This window comes from Chiloscyllium plagiosum, unplaced genomic scaffold (genome assembly GCF_037043375.1).
Source record: "Chiloscyllium plagiosum isolate Xiang-an unplaced genomic scaffold, Cpla_swu_hap1 HiC_scaffold_26, whole genome shotgun sequence".
Classification (NCBI taxonomy): Eukaryota; Metazoa; Chordata; class Chondrichthyes; order Orectolobiformes; family Hemiscylliidae; genus Chiloscyllium; species Chiloscyllium plagiosum.
The window spans coordinates 41,225,860-41,248,528 of record NW_028270164.1 but is presented as its reverse complement, the minus strand read 5'-3'; the positions used below and the strand labels follow the sequence as shown (position 1 = coordinate 41,248,528).

General features: G+C 39.9%; 1 protein-coding gene across 2 annotated transcripts; it reads right to left on the bottom strand.

The window, feature by feature from the left end:
- Positions 1–71: 71 nt before the first annotated feature.
- On the bottom strand, positions 72–22,612 carry fance (FA complementation group E). 2 transcript variants are annotated; one of them, XM_043716896.2, is made up of 11 exons: positions 22,340–22,612; positions 22,036–22,248; positions 19,123–19,762; positions 12,194–12,238; positions 10,301–10,354; positions 7,097–7,240; positions 5,524–5,647; positions 3,791–3,866; positions 2,720–2,786; positions 1,292–1,417; positions 72–267 (listed from the first exon to the last, which is right to left on the bottom strand). In XM_043716896.2, exons 2-11 carry the CDS (start codon positions 22,242–22,244, stop codon positions 166–168), a joined length of 1,587 nt encoding a protein of 528 aa, XP_043572831.2. In that variant the 5' UTR covers positions 22,245–22,248; positions 22,340–22,612; the 3' UTR covers positions 72–165. The 2 variants fall into 2 exon arrangements, with proteins under 2 accessions (XP_043572831.2, XP_087829773.1); XM_087973647.1 differs by having other exon boundaries at positions 22,036–22,612.
- Between the last annotated feature and the right edge of the window lie 57 nt (positions 22,613–22,669).

The window sequence follows — 22,669 nt, the reverse complement described above, 5'->3', positions numbered from 1 at the left end:
AAAGCTAAACTGTACTATTGAATGGTGAAAACTAATTGGTGTGAATTGAAATAGGAAACTGTATATATTTTTACATTAATGTTAAGTTGCTTTTATTGTGGATTAAATTACTTCCAGTTTCACAAATGATGTAATTACAATTACTCATCTAGATGCCAGAACAGTTCATGTAACAATGTGCTTCAGTGCTGCTTGCATTGACTTCTTCAGAAATGTCTTGTGTAAATCTAGGGCGCAGTACAGCATGTTCTTGTGTACAGATGTTACCTACAAAAAAAATCTATTTTAATTAGTTTCCCTTTCCTGAAAACTCTTGATTCTAAGTTTTATCATACCTTAGTTTGTAAGTATATTTTCCAATTGGAGTCACTGAATAATTACAAGTGAGGATGACATATATAAAGTCCCTCAGTTCTATGAAAAGAAATCCCAGCTATGGCATCAGTTGAAGTACAAAGAATGATTAGTTATAAATTCTTAACATCAGTTCTGACCCCAGGAGGTGGGGTGGGGAGGAGAGTAGGCTGAGATAGAACTCAGAGGACAAAGATATGACTAATTATTGGGGTGGCTCAGTGGTTAGCACTGCTGCCTCACAGCACTAGGTTAGGTGAATTGTCCATAGTGTTAGGTGCATTAGTCAGGGCGGGTTGCTCTTCGGTCCAACAAGTCCACACCGACCCTCGGAAGGGCCTGTTTCCACACTGTAGGGAATCTAATCTAAGTCAGGGAAGTAGAAAGTCACTGTTGTTGACAGGGCCCATTTCTGGTACTTGTACCCTTATCCCTCCTTCCACAACACTGATCAGGTTCCCCTGTTCCTCATCTTGCTCTCCCTCTGTCCCCACTTATTGGCCTGAGATATTTATTATCTGTTTGGGGAAAAAAAAACATTCTGAAGGATATAGTTAACTAAAATAACAGTATATGAAATAATCCAAGAAGCAGAATCATTGTGCTTGGGTTGTTCAGATGGTAGCATTTCCTCATGACTGCAATAAGGTTGGAGTTTTGGTTAATTTGATCACATGTCCTGTGTTGTAATGCCACAAACAACAGAATGGGTCAGATATTGCAAATTACCACTTGCATAATATTCTACTATATACATTTCTAGGTGGATGGACATCGTGCTGCCGCCACCACCCTTACTGCTCTATTTCAATTCCTGACAGGAGAGCAAGGTAGTTTGAGCAAGCCGATGATTGGATTCCTGTTCCTGCAACTCTCCTGAAAAGAGGCCAGCTTGAGCTTTTTCTTAAAAAAAAAAAAGCTCAGGTGTAATACTTACATAGCTCTGGTACTTTGTAAGTGCAGCCAGCACCACTTTGGCGTATTTCATTGATTTGCTGAAACTTCCTGCATGTTGGCTTAGCTTCTGAACAAATTGCTCAAATTGTTCAGGTGTTACTTCAACCTTTTAAGAAAAACAGAATGAGAACGGTTCAAGTTGAAAATTAGTTCCTGGATAATATCCTCTCAGCCAATATTGTGAAAACAAATGATCTAGTCACGAGAGATTTTGCAGTTGCTGGATTGCTGCATTTGACTAGAAAATAATAATCTATAAAGTAACTTAGATGTCAATGAGAAAATTATAACGTTTCAAACTTTAGCGCTTTAAATGATCAGCCATTTAACAAGGGCAAACATTAGATTTTAAATCTGCACAGTAAGTAGTGCACAAATTCCTGTTGATATTACTTTTTCTCTGGAAATAATATTTCAACTACTTTCCATAGTTCAGCAGTAAAAAGGCAGTCTGTAGGTTGAAGTTGTTAATTCTTATCAAAAAAGAGGTGAACAAAGCATGGAACTAAGTTATATGCAGGACTTGGGAGGTATGCTTGTAATCGCTGCCTAGGACGAGAAGATTGCGTACATGTTACACAAATAGGAATACCTGCATAACAGTAATTCAGAATATTTTATAATTTAATTATCTTGGGGAAAAAGGTGCTCCTTTAGCTAAGATGGTATACACACTGGATCATTTCTAAGTCGATTCTATGTGCTTAGTTACTGAAATGAATGGGAAGTAGTTTTACATTTGGCAGTGATTGTTCTCCTCAGCCTGCTGTTGCTGGTCCAATTCTGTTAGCTGTTATGCTACCTAAGAACGATACAGAGCAAGTTATGAACTTGATGTTCTATTTAGATAACCAGACACCATATTTGTCCCCTTTTTTTTTAATATATACAGTTGGTTTGCTATAACATAGTAGTTCCGCTCTCTTACAAACCCATGTTATAACCAATATCCACTTTAGGAAGTGTCCCAAATTTGTCAAGTGTGTTATAGCAAATTTGCATTAAAGAAATGTGTGTTATAGTAGAATGATCTGTAACTTATTTTTCTAATTAACCAGGTGATAGATGTTGTTAACACACCTCTGGAGCAAGTGGGACTTGAACCTGGGTGTCTTGGTTCAGGGGTAGCGATGCTACTACTGCATTGCAAAGGGCTCTGAAGTTGGCCCCAGAAGTGCAAATGAATTCCACGTGAACATAATTTAAACAATCTCTTCATGTATGAGATTTACATCTGATACAAATCAGACTAATCTGATATTTTATCATTTTTAATTAACATGTTAAGAGACACCTGTGCAGATGGCACTTGAGCCAAGATATCTTGGTCCAGAGAGTGTGACATTACTCCTGAACAACATGTTGGGAGATACTAACTAGCGTCGTGGTATTCACCTAACTTACTCACCTTTCTCTCAAACAATGTATGTACCACAGAAAGTAACTCTTCACTCCATGTAATGGACAAGATGTGCCTGTGAACATATCACATTAATTAGTAATACATTAAAAGAAAATCTTACTAGATTATGATCTTTCATTGTTACAGTTCAATATTTTCAGTTCTCCAAATTTTTCTGCCCTCATTAAAATTTTGTTTGGTCTGCATTCTTGTACCTGTATCAACACTTATGTGATTTCTTCAACTTTCGTAGTAGGGAGGTGAATTTGTTCTAAGATACCATCTACCACTATGTACAACCTTTGCTGATTGGTTTCCAATGTACATTTGAGTTGTCTGCCAGTTTTAGTTAGGGTTTATTCTCTAAGTTCAACACCACCAGGGTCAGACTTTGGCTAAAATATTAAATAAAACTTAATTTGCCTCGTTGAACTTATGTAAAAGATCGATCTTTGTTTTTTTTTCCCCAAAGTCCTGGCCTAACACTCTTGCTCTGTCCAAAAACAGATTAACTGTTCATTTATCTCAATTATGCTGGAGGAGTTTTACTGTTTGCTTTCAAAACAAGGGACTACACTTTGTTACAGTATGCTTACTTAACCAATTTCATTTTTAACCATAACTAACTAGAAATCAGTGAAAGCTTCGGAGTTCTGACTCAAACACCTAGTTCCCTGCATTTACCCTAACTAACATTTTTGTAAGCATAATGAAGCAGTGCTGAATGTTGAGATTTTCCAAATAGCGTAATTGTCCCAAGTCTACAACCCAGCAGTGCAAAGTAGTCATTCTTAAATTTTGCTTTTAACAATTTGTACAAAAGTTTTTAATCCTCTCAAAATTGACTGCAGATTTTAAAAAAAATCTTTTGCTGAAAATACTGTCCTTGTTTCATGGAGGCATCCATTTTAAATTTACTTTAAAGCAACAATTTTGTTGTTATCTTGAAGAGATTGGAAAAACTTTTGTACAAATTGTTTAAAAACAATTTTAAGAAGAATTGACTACTTTGCATTGTTTGAGAGGAATTTACAAATTATACAAGCAATAAACATTAATTAACAATAGAATAACTACCCAAATATCACTGTTAGATGCTCTGGTTCGAAGCAGTCTTCTACAAGTCTGCAAATCAATTTTACTTGAATACTTCCTGCAAATAATTAAGAAAAATGAAAGTGCAGGCAAAATAGTTTTGTCTAGTTTGGTAAAATTAATGTACAGACCAAAATATTCTAGTTATTGCTATAATGTGAAAAGACAAGCTTACAACTGGGCTCTGAAGCAACAATAGTTTCAGAAAGAGTTAAAGGAAGATTCCACATTGGCTTAAGAAGCATTGTGGTCATTCACTGAAAGGACATTGTGAATACTCTTAGGATGGAATTTAGCTTTGATACAACAATCTGGAGCAATCTAATCCTTGCAGTCAATCTGGAGTAGATTTCATATTTGTAATTACATAACTTAGAGAATGCAACTTTATAATCATCAGATTTTGCAAATTCAAACTAAATCAAATTAGATTTCTTTCGAAAGATAATACTTTGGGATGCAGTGTTGTTATTTCATTTTACTTTTTTTTTTAAGAGGCCTGTGTTATTATGTTATCACTTAGAGTTTAACATCATCATCCCACATTCCTGCTGCCTGGAGTTGATTCTCTCTGGCATTATTTTTTTTCTGCCCTTGCCCCAGCTCTGCCTCAGTTTGCTGTATTCCCTCAGCCCCTGGGCCTGGCCTTGTCTCCCTCTGTACTTATCTTCGGCTAGCCCCTTCACCCACTGAAACAGGTTCCTTCTCATACCAAGGGAATTTATCTTGCTGGTCAGTGGATGATCTCTGCAGCTTCCTGCATCAAGTAACATTAGCCACTAGATGGAGCCAGATGAATCTAAAATTCTGAGTTGTATAGAAGCTGTATTGTGTTTCTTTCAATATTTGTACAAAGGAACCTTGATTATCCGAATATCCGGCAAGATCGCAAGGTCCTGATGCTTGGCTAAACTATGTTAACTGGCATGCAATTATCCGAAATTCGATTAACCGAATGAAATACTCCCCACCTGTGTCCTTCGGATAATCGAGGTTCCTCTACATTTTATTTTGCGAACCAATCAACTAAGAATGGATAGTTTTATAAATGTATGCAATAGTATTTCAACTTGTAGAAGGTTTCTTTTTCCATGTAAAATAATGCCCAAAGGACATTAATTGACTTCAATATTGATTTGTATTGGAACCTATGATTTACTTTCGTCAATTTTTAGGAATACAGACATAACTTTGAGTACTTGATGTATATGAATAACTTAAGACATAGAATGCATGCTGAACTTGTGCACTATAACAGGATCAAGTTGGTTCAGACCCATGGTCCCTAAACCTTTGCACAAGTATGGGTTTATGTCACCTTGTGTGTCCAGGTCTGTTGTGGACTAAGAGATTTACAACTACAATTTGTTAGTTGGAATTGTTCTAGCAATGTGGCTGCCAGGATTGCAAAAGATGAAATTCTTCATCTAACAGTTCTTTGGTTTCCGTGTTCTGTTTCAGTACCTTGTTGCATAAAGTGAAAAAGCACCGGTTCATACACATAATTTTGCAAACAGCAAGATCATTGCATCACTACTGAAATCACGGATAAACTCTCTTTTTTTTCCCAATGGGAAAACTTGCAGGTGAATATCGGCTTGATATTCAATTTAAAAAAAACAAGGAAAAAGAGCAAAATGATTTAGTCATTTTAGACAGTGATAGCAGTTACCATCAATGCAAGTCTCACAGTTGTTCAAATCGTCTTACTGTACCTATATCTGGAGTCTGAAGGAGTGGCCCAATCAGAGCAGTGCAGGATGGACGTACATATTTCTTGCAAAATGAAGTGATGGCAGCCATTAGAAAGCGTGAGGCAGGCTCTGTCAGTGAAAGTATCTGTAAATACATATATAAATATGTGGATTATCACTTGCCTTTCATCTATGGAAAGCCATTTGTTTTGGGGACACCATTATACAACTGTTTTCAGTACTTCATACCTTTCTCAACATGTCTGAAGGGGGTTTAAGAGTTAAACAGTTTCAGTTACTTAAGGGTTAAATAGGGATAAAAGTTTAGGTTATAAGAATTGTTGAAAAGCGAACTGAAAGATCAAAGATGCATAGAGACAGAATGGGGAGTTGGAGACAGTTACACGACACAATCAGTAAAGATAAGAAGGCCTTTGTATTTAACCGTACCTACAGTATCACTGAGGCTATAAGGCTGACTCTCATTCACTCAACTGCACAATTATACTAGTACCTGAGTCTCCTGGTGATTTGTCAAGTTGAACCCAAATTGTACCTTTACACAAAACAAACATTAACATTATATTTGACTATGGGAGGCATCGCAGAAAGCTTTAGCCTAGTTTTCTTGCACAGTCAGCAAGTGTCACTGGATAGCAATGAACATTTCTAATGTTAAATCGATTACAATTAATTAATGGTGAAGTGATAGCAACCTAAAACTCACTTCTGACTGGGGCCAGTGCGACATTGCATGATTTCAAAAGGAAATTGGATGGGCACTTGAGTTTATAGAGGTTCTGTGGATACAGCTGGAAAATGGGACAATCTCTGCTTTCTCTAAAGAGCCAATTTAGATTGGGTGGGCCAAATGGCCTCCTGAACCATGATGAGACAAGTTTAAATCAAACTAGAGAAGCTAACAAACTTCACGGTTCAGTTAAACACTGCTTTTGGTATGTAGGCCAACAGAAAAGCTTTATATCATTTATAGCCACATGCATGTATATAAATATCAATCTTCACTTCCTCTGTACAAACTACCTTATAAAGTTATTAAACCCAGAGACCACACAACACTCAATTCTCTGAATCTTGCCATAAAGCATCATTAACACTTATATACATTGTAGTCATACAGATAGGACAAATCAAATATTTGTAGTAGAAATACTACCAACATGACCTCACCTCTCATCAGAGTGTGTGAAAATAAATTTTCTGCTCAAAACCCTCTAGCTCTGACATTTCCAGTGTAGACGTGGTGAAAACATCTTCAGAAACTACTACTGCCAATGCTCCGCATTCATTCTCTCCAATTCAGGATTTCTTACTAGGAATAACATAGGACCAGCAATACATCTTTCCATACGTGGGTGAGCATGGTCCAATGCTAGACAAATGATTATAACAAATTATAACATTTGCAGTTACTTGTGGCTTAGCAATATTGGGTATCCAGTGTTGCTTATGATGAGAGAGGAGCCCATTCAAATTTCAAAGGCTGAAAAGACTATGCAATTAAGGTGAAAAAGCTGGGGGGAAGAAAATTGCAAATTTCAGTTCCAAATTACAGCACACAGAATGATCATACCCTCATCAGGAAGAGGTTCCGAGCAAGCACAGCCGCATTACTGTAACTGAGATCAGATGACAAGGAGATCAGTTTGATGCAGGTCAGGGGCAGGAGGTGCTCTGGGAGTTCAGACAGCCGCAATAATGAACAGAGTTTCTCCAGCTACAAAAAACGTAATGTGCAACTCAATTTTCAAAAGCCTTATGAACAACATATACAATTTACAAGATCAATGCAGGATGGATATGCAACTATAATACTTTGTTGTGGTTCTGTTCGCCGAGCTGGGAATTTGTGTTGCAGATGTTTCGTCCCCTGTCTAGGTGACATCCTCAGTGCTTGGGAGCCTCCTGTGAAGCGCTTCTGTGATGTTTCCTCCGGAATTTATAGTGATTTGTACCTGCCGCTTCCGGTTGTCAGTCCCAGCTGTCCGCTGTAGTGGCCGGTATATTGGGTCCAGGTCGATGTGCTTATTGATTGAATCTGTGGATGAGTGCCATGCCTCTAGGAATTCCCTGGCTGTTTTCTGTTTGGCTTGTCCTATAATAGTAGTGTTGTCCCAGTCGAACTCATGTTGCTTATAGCGGACAGCTGGAACTGACAACCGGAAGCGGCAGGTAGAAATCACTATAAATGCCGGAGGAAGCATCACAGAAGCGCTTCACAGGAGGCTCCCAAGCACTGAGGATGTCACCAAGACAGGGGACGAAACGTCTGCAACACAAATTCCCAGCTCAGCGAACAGAACCACAACAACGAGCACCCGAGCTACAAATCTTCTCACAGACTTTGAACTATAATACTTTGCCAAATAGATGCTGTAATCTGGAAATTTTGCCCTCTAGACTGTCCAACCAAAGGGTGCATTATCACAATTCTGTGATGTAATGAATCTTTTTAATTTCTTACTTGGAGCTATTAAAAGATAATGTCATACAGTAGTGTTTGGGCCCCATCTCTTGATAACTCTGAAGTGAGTCAAAAGTTGAATGCTATTGCAACAGACCATCCCCAAGAACTTTATATTGAGTGTGTTTATGTAAGATGATTAATTACCACAATACATTACTAGATGGATAACTAAATCCTGATTAATCTCCCCCACTTTAAAAAAACTTTGTCACTTTTCTGAGAAGCCACAGGTGGCCGTAACCTCAGGCTGCTAATTTTGGATCTGGAATGGACGAACTGGGGACAAGCTCAGCTTCCAACTTCTTTTTTCGAGGGCGATCTTGGGACAACACCACATGTATTTAATCAGGGCTGGTGTATACAAGAAGGGCTTTCACTCAGTTCCAGTCTCCAGCATTTTCAAATGAGCAAAGGAGTGCAATGGAAGGGGAAGACATAAATGTTTTGTGGGTTAAGGAAGCAGCACAAAATGATGCTATTTGCTTTATAAAGCTCACCACTGACCTGCTTTCTAACCTCCTGAAGGTTGCCAATACAAATTCCCAGGCAAACTTTACCATAGCTGATAGTTTATTTAATATTTCAAGACTGTGAGCGATGCTGGCAGGGTTAGCACTTGCTGCTAACCCTAATTGCCTGCGATGTGGCGGTTAGCTACCTTCCCACATTGCTTTTTTTTGGTGGGAGTGGGAGGGGGAAGAAGAGTTCCAAGACTTATGCCCAATGACAGTGAAGGAACATTGATATTGTTCCAAGTCAGGGGATGGTCTGTCAATACAAATTGGCAGGGATAGTGTTCAACTTTAGACTCACTTAAGAATTATCAAGAAATGGGGCCAATACACTGTATGATATGACATTACCTTTTAACAGCTCCATGTAAGAAATTAAAAAGCATCATTATATCCCAGAATTGTGATAATGCACCCAATCCTGAGGGGAAATTAGCAGTTGATGGCCTTCCAATCTAAGTGCTGCCCTTGTCCTTTTTGGTTCGAAAGGTAATGGGTTGGGAAGCTGCTTTTGAAGGCGGCTTGATAAGTTGCTGCAGTAAATGTTAAATGGTACACACTCCTTGCAATATGCACTCACGGCAGATGGGAAATTTTGTCCTTCATGGTGTTGAGTTTCTGGTGTGTGGTTGGAGCTCTGCTAATCCAGGCAGGTGGAAAGTATTCCATTACACTACTGACGTGTGCGTTGTAGATGGTAGACATGCTTTGAGGAATCACAAGGTGGATTACTCACCAGACAACTCCGGCCTCTGACCAATTCTTGTAGCCACAATATTTATATGGCTAGTCCAATAATAACCTCCATGAAACAAAAGATCAGGGATTCAGCAATGGCAATGTTGTTGAACATCAAGGGGAAATGATAAGATTCTCAATTTTTGAAGGGGGCCATTGCTTGGCATAGGTGTGACATAAAATAATACTTGCTATTTAACAGCCCAAGCCTGGATATTATCTAGGTCTTTCTGCAGGCAGAACAGATGTTCTGCTTCAGTTTCTGAGACGACATGAATAAACAATGTGAAACCACTGGGTTCCTCTTGGTAGTTTCCAACTATCATCATTTCTGATCTTATGATGAGAATGAACTTTATTTATGAAGTTGGTAAAGATGGTTGGAAACTACCCTGAGAAACTCCTGCAGAGTGTCTTGGAGTTGGCCTCCAGCAACCTTTTTGCTAGGTATGGCTCCAATCACTGAAGAGTTTTCCTAGATTCCTACTGACTTCTATTTAAAAGTTTCCTTGATGCAATATTTGATGAAGTGCTGCCTTGATATCAAGGACATTCTGTGGTCACAACCCTTGGAACCTCCTCCAAGGGCATTGTGGATCTATCTATCTATAGGACATGAACTACCATGGTTCAAGAAGACCGCTCACCACTACCTTCTCAAGGGCAACTAAGGATGGGCAATGAATGCTGGCCAGCCAAAAAACAAAATTAACTTATATCTCTGGAATATAGCCCCTTGCTCATGATTGGAGCAAGGGTATAATGTGGTTTGGAGCCTTGGTAGAACTCAAACTGAACAAAGGTAAGATGCCTACTGCTGAGTGGCTGCTCTTGACTGCTGTGTTGTTAATTATACTGGGAGCCGAAAATATAACCAGCATCAGGGAAGCATAACACGAGTAGGTAGAAGACCTACCCATGAAGGTGCTCCAAACAGAAGGTCTAGGCCAGGGAGATTTGGCAGAATGTGTCACCACCTTAACAAAGATCATGTGAAGTTCAGTTAACTGCAAACAGGTTCTTACTTTAAGAGGGGGAAAAAAATCCACTCTGGTCCTACCTGGCTTGGACCACATTCATTAAAGATATTTAGTTCGTCAGATGTTTCCAACTTCTGTAAAGAGAAGAAAAAGACAATAGATTTGATTTCAGAAATAAAACTGCAGCTGAGCTGTAATTAAGATGATCCCAGAATTCAGTGTTCAGGATCAATCACAACAGAACCTTGCCAGATAAAGAAAGCAAATGACAGCAGGGGAGGACAAGGCCCTATCTAGTTCTGAACCTGACTAACAATCTGTTGTAATCTTCAACATTTACCTGTCCACAAACACACCACTTCATGTGATTAAAGTCCCTAAATCACACCATTGATATCATTGACATTATTAGGTTTCTCATTGGCCTGATGAGGGAGGTGATGGCCTCGTGATATTATCGCTGGACTGTTAATCCAGAGATAATGTTCTGGGGTCTGGATTCAAATCCCACCACGGCAGATGGTAGAACTTGAATTCAATTTTAAAAATCTGGAATTAAAAGTTTAATGATGACCATGAATTGATAATCAGAAAAACCCATTGGTTCATTAATGTCCTTGACGGAAGGAAACTGCCATCTTTGCTTGGTGTGGCCAATATGTAATATATGTGGTTAACTCTGAACTACCCTCTGGGCAATTAGGGATGGGCAATAAATGCTGCCTAGCCAGCGACATCCTCATACATAAATGAAAAGACGACAGTGGTTTTCTCTCTCAGTTATTAAAATGAGAGAGAATTTGTAGCTATTTTGCCATAATTTGCCTTAAATATTCTTCTCAGTTATTTTGGTCCCTGGCATAAACAGTAGCATTCTCAGCTCACTAATTTGATGTGGTTACATCATTCACCGCTGTTGTTGGATGGCAACAGTTAGGAATAAATTTTGTCCGAATATAAATTATACAAATAATTAAATTAGTAAGGGTTATCTTCCATCAAGTAATAATTTGATAGAGTCATAGATTCATAGAGATGTACAGCATGGAAATAGACCCTTCGGTCCAACCCGTCCATGCCGACCAGATATCCCTAACCAATCTATTCCCATCTGCCAGCACCTGGCCCATTTCCCTCCAAACCCTTCCTATTCATATACCCATCCAAATGCCTCTTAAATGTTGCACTTATACCAGCCTCCACCACTTCCTCTGGCAGCTCATTCCATACACGTACCACCCTCTGTGTGAAAAAGTTGCCCCGTAGGTCTCTTTTATATCTTTCCCCTCTCACCCTAAACCTATGCCCTCTAGGTGGGGACTCCCTCACCCCAGGGAAAATACTTTGTCTATTTATCCTATCCATGCCCCTCATAATTTTGTAAAACTCTGTAAGGTTACCTCTCAGCCTCCGACGCTCCAGGGAAAACAGCCCCAGCCTGTTCAACCTCTCCCAGTAGCTCAAATCCTCCAACCCTGGCAACATCCTTGTAAATCTTTTCTGAACCCTTTCAAGTTTCACATCTTTCCGATAGGACGGAGATCAGGATTGCACGCCATATTCCAACAGTGGCCTGTACAGCCGCAACATGACCTCCCAACTCCTGTACTCAATACTCTGACCAATAAAGGAAAGCATACCAAACGCCTTCTTCACTATTCTATCACCCTGCGACTCCACTTTCAAGGAGCTATGAACCTGAACTCTAAGGTCTCTTTGTTCAGCAGCACTCCCTAGGACCTTACCATTAAGTGTATAAGCCCCGCTAAGATTTGCTTTCCCAAAATGCAGCACCTCGCATTTATCTGAATTAAACTCCATCTGCCACTTCTCAGACCATTAAGTAAAAGCACTGCTGCAAATTTCCAATAAATCAGAAGACTATTGAAAATTTATTTCTACATTTTGAGTATAAACCTCCTCCAGGAGGAATATTGCTTTAAGTAGACATAAAAAATTTTAAAAACACTTACATCTGATTCAGCCCCAAACAGATCCCTCAGGCTGGGTATACAAGCCTTAAAGCAAAAAAGTTTGTATATGAATGACAGGTTTAGAAACTTAAACATGTAACCAAATGGCTTGTTCCAATAAATATTCATCTAATAACCGCCCATGGCTTTAAATGGGCTTTATTTGATTTTACTGTTTCCCAGTCTCTCTTTCCCTCAATATTACTACTCACTTTTTTACATATGATTATGTATCTTACATTTACATAATGGTTTAATGTTTTCAGTTTATGATTATTCAGTTAATCTCCTTTGAGTGCAGTTAATAAATATATTATTTAGCAATGTTAGTTCTAACAAGCTAAGAGTGCTGACAATGCTGCTTCTGGAGGAAAAACGATAGCAGAACATTATCGATTGAATTCAATGCAATAAGGCATCACAGTATTACTAATTTAAGAAGGGTGAAGTATCAATACGGCTATAACTTGTTTATATAGAAGAATCAAAGTTTAATTGTAATTGCAACAATCCAAATCTTTCTCCACACTTAAAACTATCCTTCTGATCACCGATTGTGGAGGTCAATGCTAATTATTTTACTTAGGGTCAGGTTGGGGAAGGTTTATGTTTAATATCAGTGATTGCTTTATATGCTTTGTCACTCTGAAAAGACAAAAGGAAAACCTGGGACAAGATTTACTGGTCTTTGCGAATCGAGACTCCTGCAAACCTGTCAAGGAATTCTGCAAAGAATGCCGAAGAAATTCAGGCCTTACAGGCTCTGTGGAGAGAAAACAGAGTTAACATTTGAATCTAAAGACTCTTCGGAACTGCAGTTTCCTGTTCACAGATGTTGCCAGACCTACTGAGTTTTTCCAATGCTTTCTGCTTCTATTTCACATTTCCAGCATCTACAGTATTCTACTTCTACTGGAGTATCCTACTTTTACTAATTCTGCGACATTTCCACAGGTTACAGTTTTTGACTGTTAAGTTTCAACAGAACAGGTTTTGAGCGAATAACGTGGAGGGTTACTGAGCAGAAGCATCAAGAGAAGTGAGAGGTGACAGTGTATGAGGCAAAGGAGCTGAACATGTGGCTTTGACAACAAAAAGCACCCCAAATTGATTATCATTACATCTAATGTGGTATGTCGAGATTACAGAGAGGTTGACTGGAGACCATTAATAGTAGCGAGTGGATTGCAGCCTGGTGGTTCAGCTGGGTTGAAAGCTTGGAGTTGAGTGGGGTAGGTACAAATAAGCAGCTAGTATGAAATTTGTTTGGGATCAGGCAACTTCAGAGGTGTCAATATATTAAATGCACTTTATAAACACAAACTGTTGTTAAGTAGCAACGCATATTCCGCTTGTAGATAATCTGTAGATAAAGGACCAGTGAACATTTCATCAGTGTCACTATTTCACAACTGTGAATGTAAACATTTTAATATAGAACAAACCTATATATTTATCATGCCTTTTAAAATATGCAAAGTAGTTCAGAGCTTATTAAATATTGAAATCAATAAATTAAAAAATTTGTATTTATAAATCATTCTTCACGTTCTTAGAAATTCTCAATGCATATAAAAGACAATGACAGGAAGAGTCCGAACTTGTTCTTGTTTCTTAAATTACAACGGAAACAGATGAAGATTAGACTGCAAATGGGGAGCAGTTTTAGAAGATGTTTTAGTGGACAGTTAAATGCCACTTATTAACGAGTGGAAATGGCTATCCCATTGGGTTTGGAAGCTACTAAGAATACTGAAAGTGAAGGCAAAACTTAGTGGGAGACAATGATGGGCCATAACTAAATTTTGTCAGGGCTACCCACATCTGTTTTAGAGAGATATGAGGGATTGGCTTTTCCAGATTGAGAAAGAGGGAGTTATTTGGAACAGACCCCAGAAACAGTTATTAGCATGAATGGTCAGCATATGTCTATAAGTTTCTGTTAACCGTTTGATCTGATTTCTGTTGCAGTGCCCCACTAGGGGTGGTCTAATCTGTTAAAATTTGCTATTTTAAGATTAGAAACTACAGCCCTTCCAGACTGCTCCCAAATCTGGTGTAATCATGGCTAATTCTCTACATCGACATCATATTCTCACTTTCTCCCTATACTCCGTGATACCTTCAACATCTAAACTTTTATCTAGCTTTCTTTCATCAATGTGGCTTGGCCTCCACAGCCTTCTGTGACAGATAATTCCACAGGTTCATTACCCTTTGAGTGAAGAGTTTTCCTTATCTCAGTCCTAAATGGCTCACCCCATATCCTAAGACAGTTTTCTGCAATACAGTCTGTTCACTCGTTAGAATGTTTTACATTTCAACCAGATTTCCCCTCTTGTGAATACAGGCCTAATTGAACAAATATTTCCTCATAGGACAGTTGTGCATCCCTGGGACATGAGACAGCTCTGGCAGATAAGGTTAAGAATAATCCAAAGAGATTTTACAAGTATACAGAACAATCTCGGTTATCTGAATTTCAGATTATCCGAACAAGATCTCAAGATCCTAAAGTTTGAGATTGGAAACCGGACTCTGTCACTACTTACAGAAACTCCAACTTCTCTCCTGCTCTGCCTCTGCCATTTATTTTCTTACTTTCCTTTCTACCATTCTTTCCTCACTGCCCTTCTGTCTCATTCTCTCTCTCTCACACACATTGTCTCTGCCCCCTTTCTCTCTGTCTCCTTCTTTCTGTCTTATTCTCTCCCTGTCATACAAAGCAGAAAGTTTCAGGAAGTACATTTACAGACTTACATGCAGCTTTTTTTCCCTTGTACTTTAACTATAATCCAAGGTTTGGGTTTGACTATTTTGGACAATCAGTTCTAGGCCTGAGTACCTCACCCAATGACCTGAATGAGCGCAGCTCTAAGCAGAAACACTGATAGAAACCCAGGCACACATTTGAGAACCCACATAAAACTACAGAAAAGACAACCCCACTTCGTCCCAGAGTGTCTTTCGATTTGATCAAGTTGACTGTTGTAACACATGTTGGCGCTGCTGGCTGAGGGTTTGTTCATGGGGTTCCATTTACACTTCCATTGTTTACGATCAGATCAGTTATCCAAACAATCAGTAATCCGAACAAAATGACTCCCCCATCCATCTCATTTGGATAATCGAGGTCGTTCTGTATTAAGGACGAAAGAGTAACTAGCAGGAGAATACGGCCCTTAAAGAACAACAAGGAACCACCTGAGACAGATGAGATCCTAAAAGAATATTTTCTGTCAGTATTTATTGCGGAAAAAGACATGAAAGCTAGGAAACTTAGGAAAATGAATAGCAATGTCTTGAAAAGAGTCCACATTACAGAAGAGGAAGTGTTGGAGGTCTTAAAACACAAAGGTAGATACATCCCTGGGACCTGGTCAAGTGTATCCCAGGACATTGTGGAAAGCTAGGGAAGAATTTGCAATACCCCTGAGCAACTATATTTGTATCATCGACACCACGGTGACAAGCACTGTGCCACAAGGATTGGTGCTGGGTCCACTGTTGTTTGTCATTTATATAAACAATTTGGATGAGAATATAGCAGGCATGGTTAGTAAGTTTGCAGATGACACTAAAATTGGTGGTACAGTGGACAGTGAAGAAGCTTACAATGGGATCTTGATCAACTGGGACAGTTGGCCAAGGAATGGCAGATCGAGTTTAATTTAGATTAATGCGAGGTGTTGTGTTTGTGAAGACAAACCAAGTTAATGGTAGGGCCCTGTTGTCAAACAAGGATGCAGGTACACAGTTACTTGAAAGTGGCGCCACAGGAAGGCAGGGTGGGGAAGAAGGCATTTGGCACCCTTGCCTTAATCGGTCAGAGCACTGAATACAGGATTTGGGATGTCATTTTACGTCAAAAGAAGACATTGATAAGGCCACATTTGGACTACTGTGTACAATTCTGGTTATGAGACAGTAAGAAGGATGTTATTAAAATGCAATAGGTGCAAAAAAGATTTACAGAGATATTAACGAGACTGGGGGGGGGGGCGGGGGGGGTTGAACTATAAGGAGCAGCTTATCAGGCTGGGACTTTTCCCCTGTAACGCCACCTCTTCTGTATTATGGACTCTTCACTGTTTGTGACCTTATAGAGGTTTATAAAGTCATGAGGGGCATAGATTTAAAAGAGACCCGAGGGGCAGGTTTTTCATCCAGATGGTGGTGCACATATGGAATGAGCTGCCAGAGGAAGTTGACAGTGTGGTGCTGGAAAAGCACAGCAGGTCAGGCTGCACCTGAGCAGGAGAACTGATGTTTCGGGCAAAAGCCCTTCATCAGGAATGAGGCTTTGAGCCAAGTGGATGGTGAGATAAATGGGAGGGGTGTAGAGCTGGGAGGAAGGATGCTGCCTGACCTGCTTTTCCAGCACCACATTATCGACTCTAATCTCCAGCATCTGTGGTCCTCACTTTTGCCTGCCAGAGGAAGTGGAGAGGCGAGTACAATTACAACATTTAAAAGACATTTGGACAGATACATTGTTAGGAAAGGTAGAGAGGGATATGGGCCAAACGCAGACAAATGGGTCTAGTTCACATTAGGAAACCAGGTCGACTTGGATGATCTGGGCTAAGGAGTCTGTTTCTGTATGACTCGATGACTAATTCTACACAGTGAAGCTTATTTTTGTTTGTTCAAAAATCATGGAAACTTGTGGTTTTATACTCTCAGACAAAGTTTGAGAACCCAAAAACTTGTCAAGTTACTGGTCCCCAGACAGTATGTACTATAACTTCTGTAATCTTGTCCAGGAGCCAAACAGTGCAAACAGGAAGGTATTTTTCAGAAGGGGAAATAACATTGTAATGCCCTGCAAGAAGCCTGAAAATTGCTGGGATGGGAGCTGGAGTTGGACCAGGAATCCAGAAGGTACAGGAAAAGTACTGTGAAGGGCAGAAAATGTTGCTGGAGTGAGTGACAGGCTAAACACTGAAACAGTAGGCAGCCTGAGTAAACACTCAGACAGAACCAACAATTTGCCTCACCAAAACGAGGGCCAAGTAAAAGTAAGCTTTAGGCCTGTTCAGGAGAGTGAATATTTTGGGACAAGTCAGAAAAGTAGTTGAGCATCTTCCGAAAGGCAAATCAGGGCAGGACTCACACACTTAATGGTAAGGTCCTGGGGAGTTTTGCTGAACCAAGAGACCTTGGAGTGCAGGTTCATAGTTCCTTGAAAGTGGAATTGCAGATGGACAGGATAGTGAAGGCGCTGTTTGATATGCTTTCCTTTATTGGTCAGAGTATTGAGTACAGGAGTTGGAGGATATGGTGCAGCTATACAGGACATTGGTCAAGTCACTTTTGGAATACTGCGTTCAGTTCTGGTCTCCCTATCACAGGAAGGATATTGTGTAACTTGAAAGAGTTCAGAAAAGATTAGCAAAGATGTTGCCATGATTGGAGGGTTTGAGCTATAGGGAGAGGCTGAATAGGCTGGGGCTGTTTTCCCCAAGGGCATCAGAGGCTGAGGAGTGATCTTCTGGAAGTTTATAAAATCATGAGGTGTTTGCCCAGGGTATGGGAGTCCAAAACGAGAGAACATAGGTTTAATGTGAAAGGGGAAAGATTTAAAAGGGACCTAACGGGCAGCCTTTTTTGCATGGAGGGTGGTGTGTGTATGGAATGGATTTCCTGATGAAGGGCTTTTGCCCAAAATATCGATTTTCCTGCTCCTTGGATGCTGCCTGAGCTGCTGTGCGTTTCCAGCGCCACTCTAATCTTGACTCTGATCTACAGCATCTGCAGTACCCACTTTCACCTTGCCGTATGGAATGAGCTGCCAGAGGAAGTGGTGGAGGCTGGTACAATCACAACATTTAAAAGGCATCTGGATGGGTATATGAATAGGAAAGGTTTAGAGGAATAGGGGCCAAATGATGGCAAATGGGACTAGGATTTAAGATACCTGGTTGGCATGGACGAGTTGGAGCAAAGGGTTTGTTTCCATGTTGTGCATCCCCTGAATTTATGATTGGAGGAAAACCTCATTCATCAGAACACTAAGTATATCAGGGACTGAAGGCAGAACAAAAATTAAGAAGAGCTTCACGCTGGCTCAGTGGTTAGCATTGCTGCCTCACAGTGCTAGGGACCTGGGCTCGATTCCAGCCTCACGGAGTTTGGATGTTCTCCCCACATTTACATAGGTTTCCTCCCACAATCCAAAAATGTGCAGCTTAGGTGAATTGGCCATGCTAAATTGCCCATAGTGTTCAGGGATGTGTAGGTTATGTGCATTTGTCAGGGGAAATATAGGGTAGAGGAATGGGTCTGGGTTGGTTACTCTTCAGAGGTTTGGTGTGGACATGTTGGGCTGAAGGGTCTGTTTCCACGCTGATTCTAAGAAATGGATTTGGAACCCGTCTCTTGTCTTACCCATGGTGGTAACATGGCGCTGTCGATTAGATATAGGACTGAAGAAACTACGGGGAGATCGGGTCTTAGTTAACCATCTCACTCAAAAGACACCTCTGATACTGCAGTATTCCCTCAGTACTGCTGTGAAGTGCAGCCGAAACGTCCTCAACTGCTGCTTGGATGTAAAATATTCTGGTTCAGTTGAGAGTTTTGTCATTGTATCAGCTGATAGCACAAAGCTCAGGAAGTGGATGTATAGGATGGAGCTTTGGGATTACTCCTCCAACCTCTTGATCTCCCTCCCGTGTTGCTCACCTGGCCTTCCTTTCTATTGAGTACATCAAAGTGATAACTTGGGTTCATCCACATATTACAAACCATTTCCAAGCCTATGCATATATGCCTGAAAAAAAAACTTTCCAAAATGCAAATAATCTAAGTTAATTAAAGAAACCAATCTTAAAAGGCATTGGAAGATAACAAGCATATCAAAGGATGATCAAACTCATATTGAACATGTTCTGTCAAACATAGATTTGAATGAAGCTGATCTGTACCTTAACATGTTCTGGCAAATTAAGACTCCTGTGTGTGCTTGGAGGTGATTTCTGTTCCACCTCACTGATATCCAACCGGCTTTGCGCCTGTGGACAGACAACTTGCACACTTTCCAGGGATAAGGTCCCAGGCCTTGTGGTGATATCTTGCTTCTCGTTGCCATTACAGGGCTCCAAACAGGAAATGTCCTCCGACAATTTGATTTTCTTCATTGTATTTCGCTCACCATCATCCAAGTGAAACACATCTTCCATGGAGTTTTTCCGTTTTTTAGGGTTCTGCGTTAACACCAGCTTGTCTGCTGTACCTTCAGAGGATTCATTCTTCTGTTCACTGAAGTACCACCCTAATCTTTTCTCAGAATCTGAGCGCTCTTCAGAAAACCCCACTAATTTTTGACAGAGAGATTTCAATTGCTGCGTTTGTGAAACAGATCCCTCCAAATGTCTTATTCCACCCTCTACATCCTGCTCTAGAATATCAAGTAATTTCTGCGTCCACAGATCAGTATGTGAGTTTTGCCTCAACTGGACAATGAGATGATACAGACAGTCTTTAGGTATAACAGCATTCCCCAGATGAAGAAATGATAGAAGATTTCTTCTGACCATCGCTGGTAAAAGATAAAACAATGGTTTTCTAAAAAAGAACAAACAATAAAACAATGAGTTTGATTTATTGTTGTCACATGTACCGAGATATGTACCATACAAAGGGCATCAGGGTAGCAGAACAGAGTGCAGAATACATTGTTTAGAAGACAGCTGAGAGTTACATTATTGTGACCACAATTTATCTCAAATCCTTCAATTTGTTCACATGATTTATTGCCTGAGCAACACAGTTGAGGACAAAAGTGATCATAAAACATATCCCAATTATTAATACACATCCCAAATAATATTTAATACTCTATTTATATACGATTATACACCAAATATGATAAGCAAAGAAGATGGGGAGACTCGGCAGCTAATATCCTTCCTCAGGACTGCATTAATATTCTCTTTCACCAGCAATGTTATCCTACCTCCTTTTCCTCTTTGTCCTTCCTAAAAACAGATTATCCCTGGATATTCATTCCCCATCCCTCATCACCCCATATGCATGGCTCCAGAGTACCGACTATATCATACCTGTCTATTTTTATTTCTGCAGCTAATTCATCCACTTCATTGTGAACGCTCTACAGCTGAACTCATAAGATCTTAAGGTTTGTCTTTTTAACATTAACTGTTTGAGTCTCGCCCTTGAATTCTCTGCTTATCTTGTTTCTTATTTCCCATTCTTTCTGACGCTTGTACCCTTGTTTCCCTCTCTTCTATCATTCTGTAGCGGTTCCAAACCCCTGCCATTTCAGTTTAAACTCTCCCACTAGCAAATACTCCCTCCTGGGACATCAGTTCCACTCCAGAGATGGTGCAACCCATCCAGCTTGTCCTGGTCCCACCTGCACCAGAACTGAAATGCCTAGGAATCTGAAATCCTACCAGTTATACCATATCTCCAGCCACAAGTTAATCTGATACCCTGCTATTTCTACTCTGAGTAGCACGTGGCAGTGATAGCAATCCTGAGATCGCTTTAAGGTCCTACGCATTAACTTGCTTCCCAACTCCATTTGTCTTCCTAATTATTTGCTGTACCTGGATGTTAATGTTTTGCGATTCACGTACCAGAACATCCTGTCCCTCTGCACATCAGAGTTCTCCAATCTTTCTCTATTTAAATAATGTGCTACTTTGCTATTCTTCCTGTGAAAAGGGACAAGCTTGCACTTTCCCACAAATTACTCCAAATCCTAAATTTCTGCCCATTTACTTACTCTATTGCAGAATTCTTAAATCCTGTTCACAACTTAATGCAAATAGAAAATCACAAGGAATAATTTGACAGGAGGGACAGTGTTTCCAAATCAAGGAGTGAGCAAGTGTCACAAGATACATTTATTGGTTTCTTCACCGTTGGGTCAATGGGATAGAGAAAAGTACAGAAAAAGAATAAAGACAAAAATTATGACCCTCAAATCATGAAATTAGGGAATAGCTTGCACATGTGCTACTTTTCACATTGTCACAACATCTCAAAGTACTTAAGGAAAAAGCAATTTCAAACTGTAGTCACTGGCTGAATGCAGAATTCATGGCCACAAAGCAGGTACGATAAATGTTTTTAGTGGTGCCTGGGTGAAGAATATATATATAAAATATTTATATTTTAAAAGACCCTACTCTTCACTGTCACACAGTCTTTCACAACCATCTGAGGGAATAGATATAGTCTTCATTCAAAGACACACTAAAAAAATCTGTATATTTAACAGTAATGTTGGAAATGTTAAAAAAGCTCACATTTATAAATCCACAACTACCGGACATTACAATGCATTCCCAAAATGCAATCACTGTTGTCGGAAACACAGCAACCTTTATATACAGTATACAGCAAATCACAGACAGCAATGTGCCAACAATCACAATCTGTCTCTGGGATGTTGACTGTGGGATAAATATTGTCCAGGACACTGAAGTAAACTTGGGAGTTCTCCCCAAAGTAATACCATAGAATTTCTTTTCACACCCACTGGTGAGAGCAGACAGGACCTCAATTAAAGTCCAAAAGACAGCACTACTACCAATGTAGCATACCCTCAATACTGTACTTTCAGACCAAGTTGTTGTACTCAAGTTCTGGAAGAGGACTGGAATCTACAACTTTCTAATGAAAAGTTGAGTGTTATCAGGTGAGCACAGCTGGCATGAGCCTAAATTACATCAATTCTGAACTTTAGTCCAGTGATCTGTGTATAGACTTCAAAGTTTGGAGTAAAATGAATTTGGTGGATTTAGATTTATTACCAATTTAGAGAACATAGCAGAATATCAGAAATGTTCACAATTAAAGGCTCTTACAGATGAAGGTTCTGCTCCTTTCCTTCCAACAGTGGCTCAAGCTGGCACAACGTCTCTGTAAAAGTTTTCCAATGGAGAGGCTGCTTTGATTGGATACGCTGTAGAACATGAAAAGCATTGGTAGCTCCTGATATGCCCATGGTCAGTATGTGAAGTAGAGTTTGGAATGGTTTCTCAAACTGTTCCAGCAGCGCTTTATAGTCCCTCATGCTCCTTGTAAGAAATAGCAATTAAAAGTTAGTGCTGATTTAAAAACGAGCTCCCACTTAAGTTTCTATCTGAAGTAGCACCAGCAATCTCCCACCTCCAGGGTTTATCTTCAGTGCAACCTTCACATTTATCTCACGCCTGTTTGGAACTTTCCTTTCTCTTTGTGCTTTAGTTGGGAATAATACTGTCCTTTCATGGTGCCACGCCCTCCTTTTTGCTGTCTGTTATTGTTGCTGCAGCCTGTCTTGTTATCACAGCTCTCAGTTCCTGCATGTCCCTCCTCCCCATCTAACTCTCACATTCACCTCTTCTTAAATTTCCAAACACATATTTTACCACTGCATTCACACCCCCACCCCCACCCCCTGGGTATCACTCGACTCCCCCCTGGCCGGGTAGAAACTTCGCTTTCTTCCCCCTTCCT

Bases quoted from the DNA above. Each gene is read 5' to 3' on its own strand.
- fance (XM_087973647.1), bottom strand. From the start codon at position 22,244: ATGAGGGACTATAAAGCGCTGCTGGAACAGTTTGAGAAACCATTCCAA. The intron at 10,355-12,193 runs GTAAGTGTTTTT...TTCTCTTTACAG, and splicing joins TGTTTGGGGCTGAATCAGAT to AAGTTGGAAACATCTGACGA. The intron at 2,787-3,790 runs GTAGTTATTCTA...ATATGTTCACAG, and splicing joins CATCTAACAGTGATATTTGG to GCACATCTTGTCCATTACAT.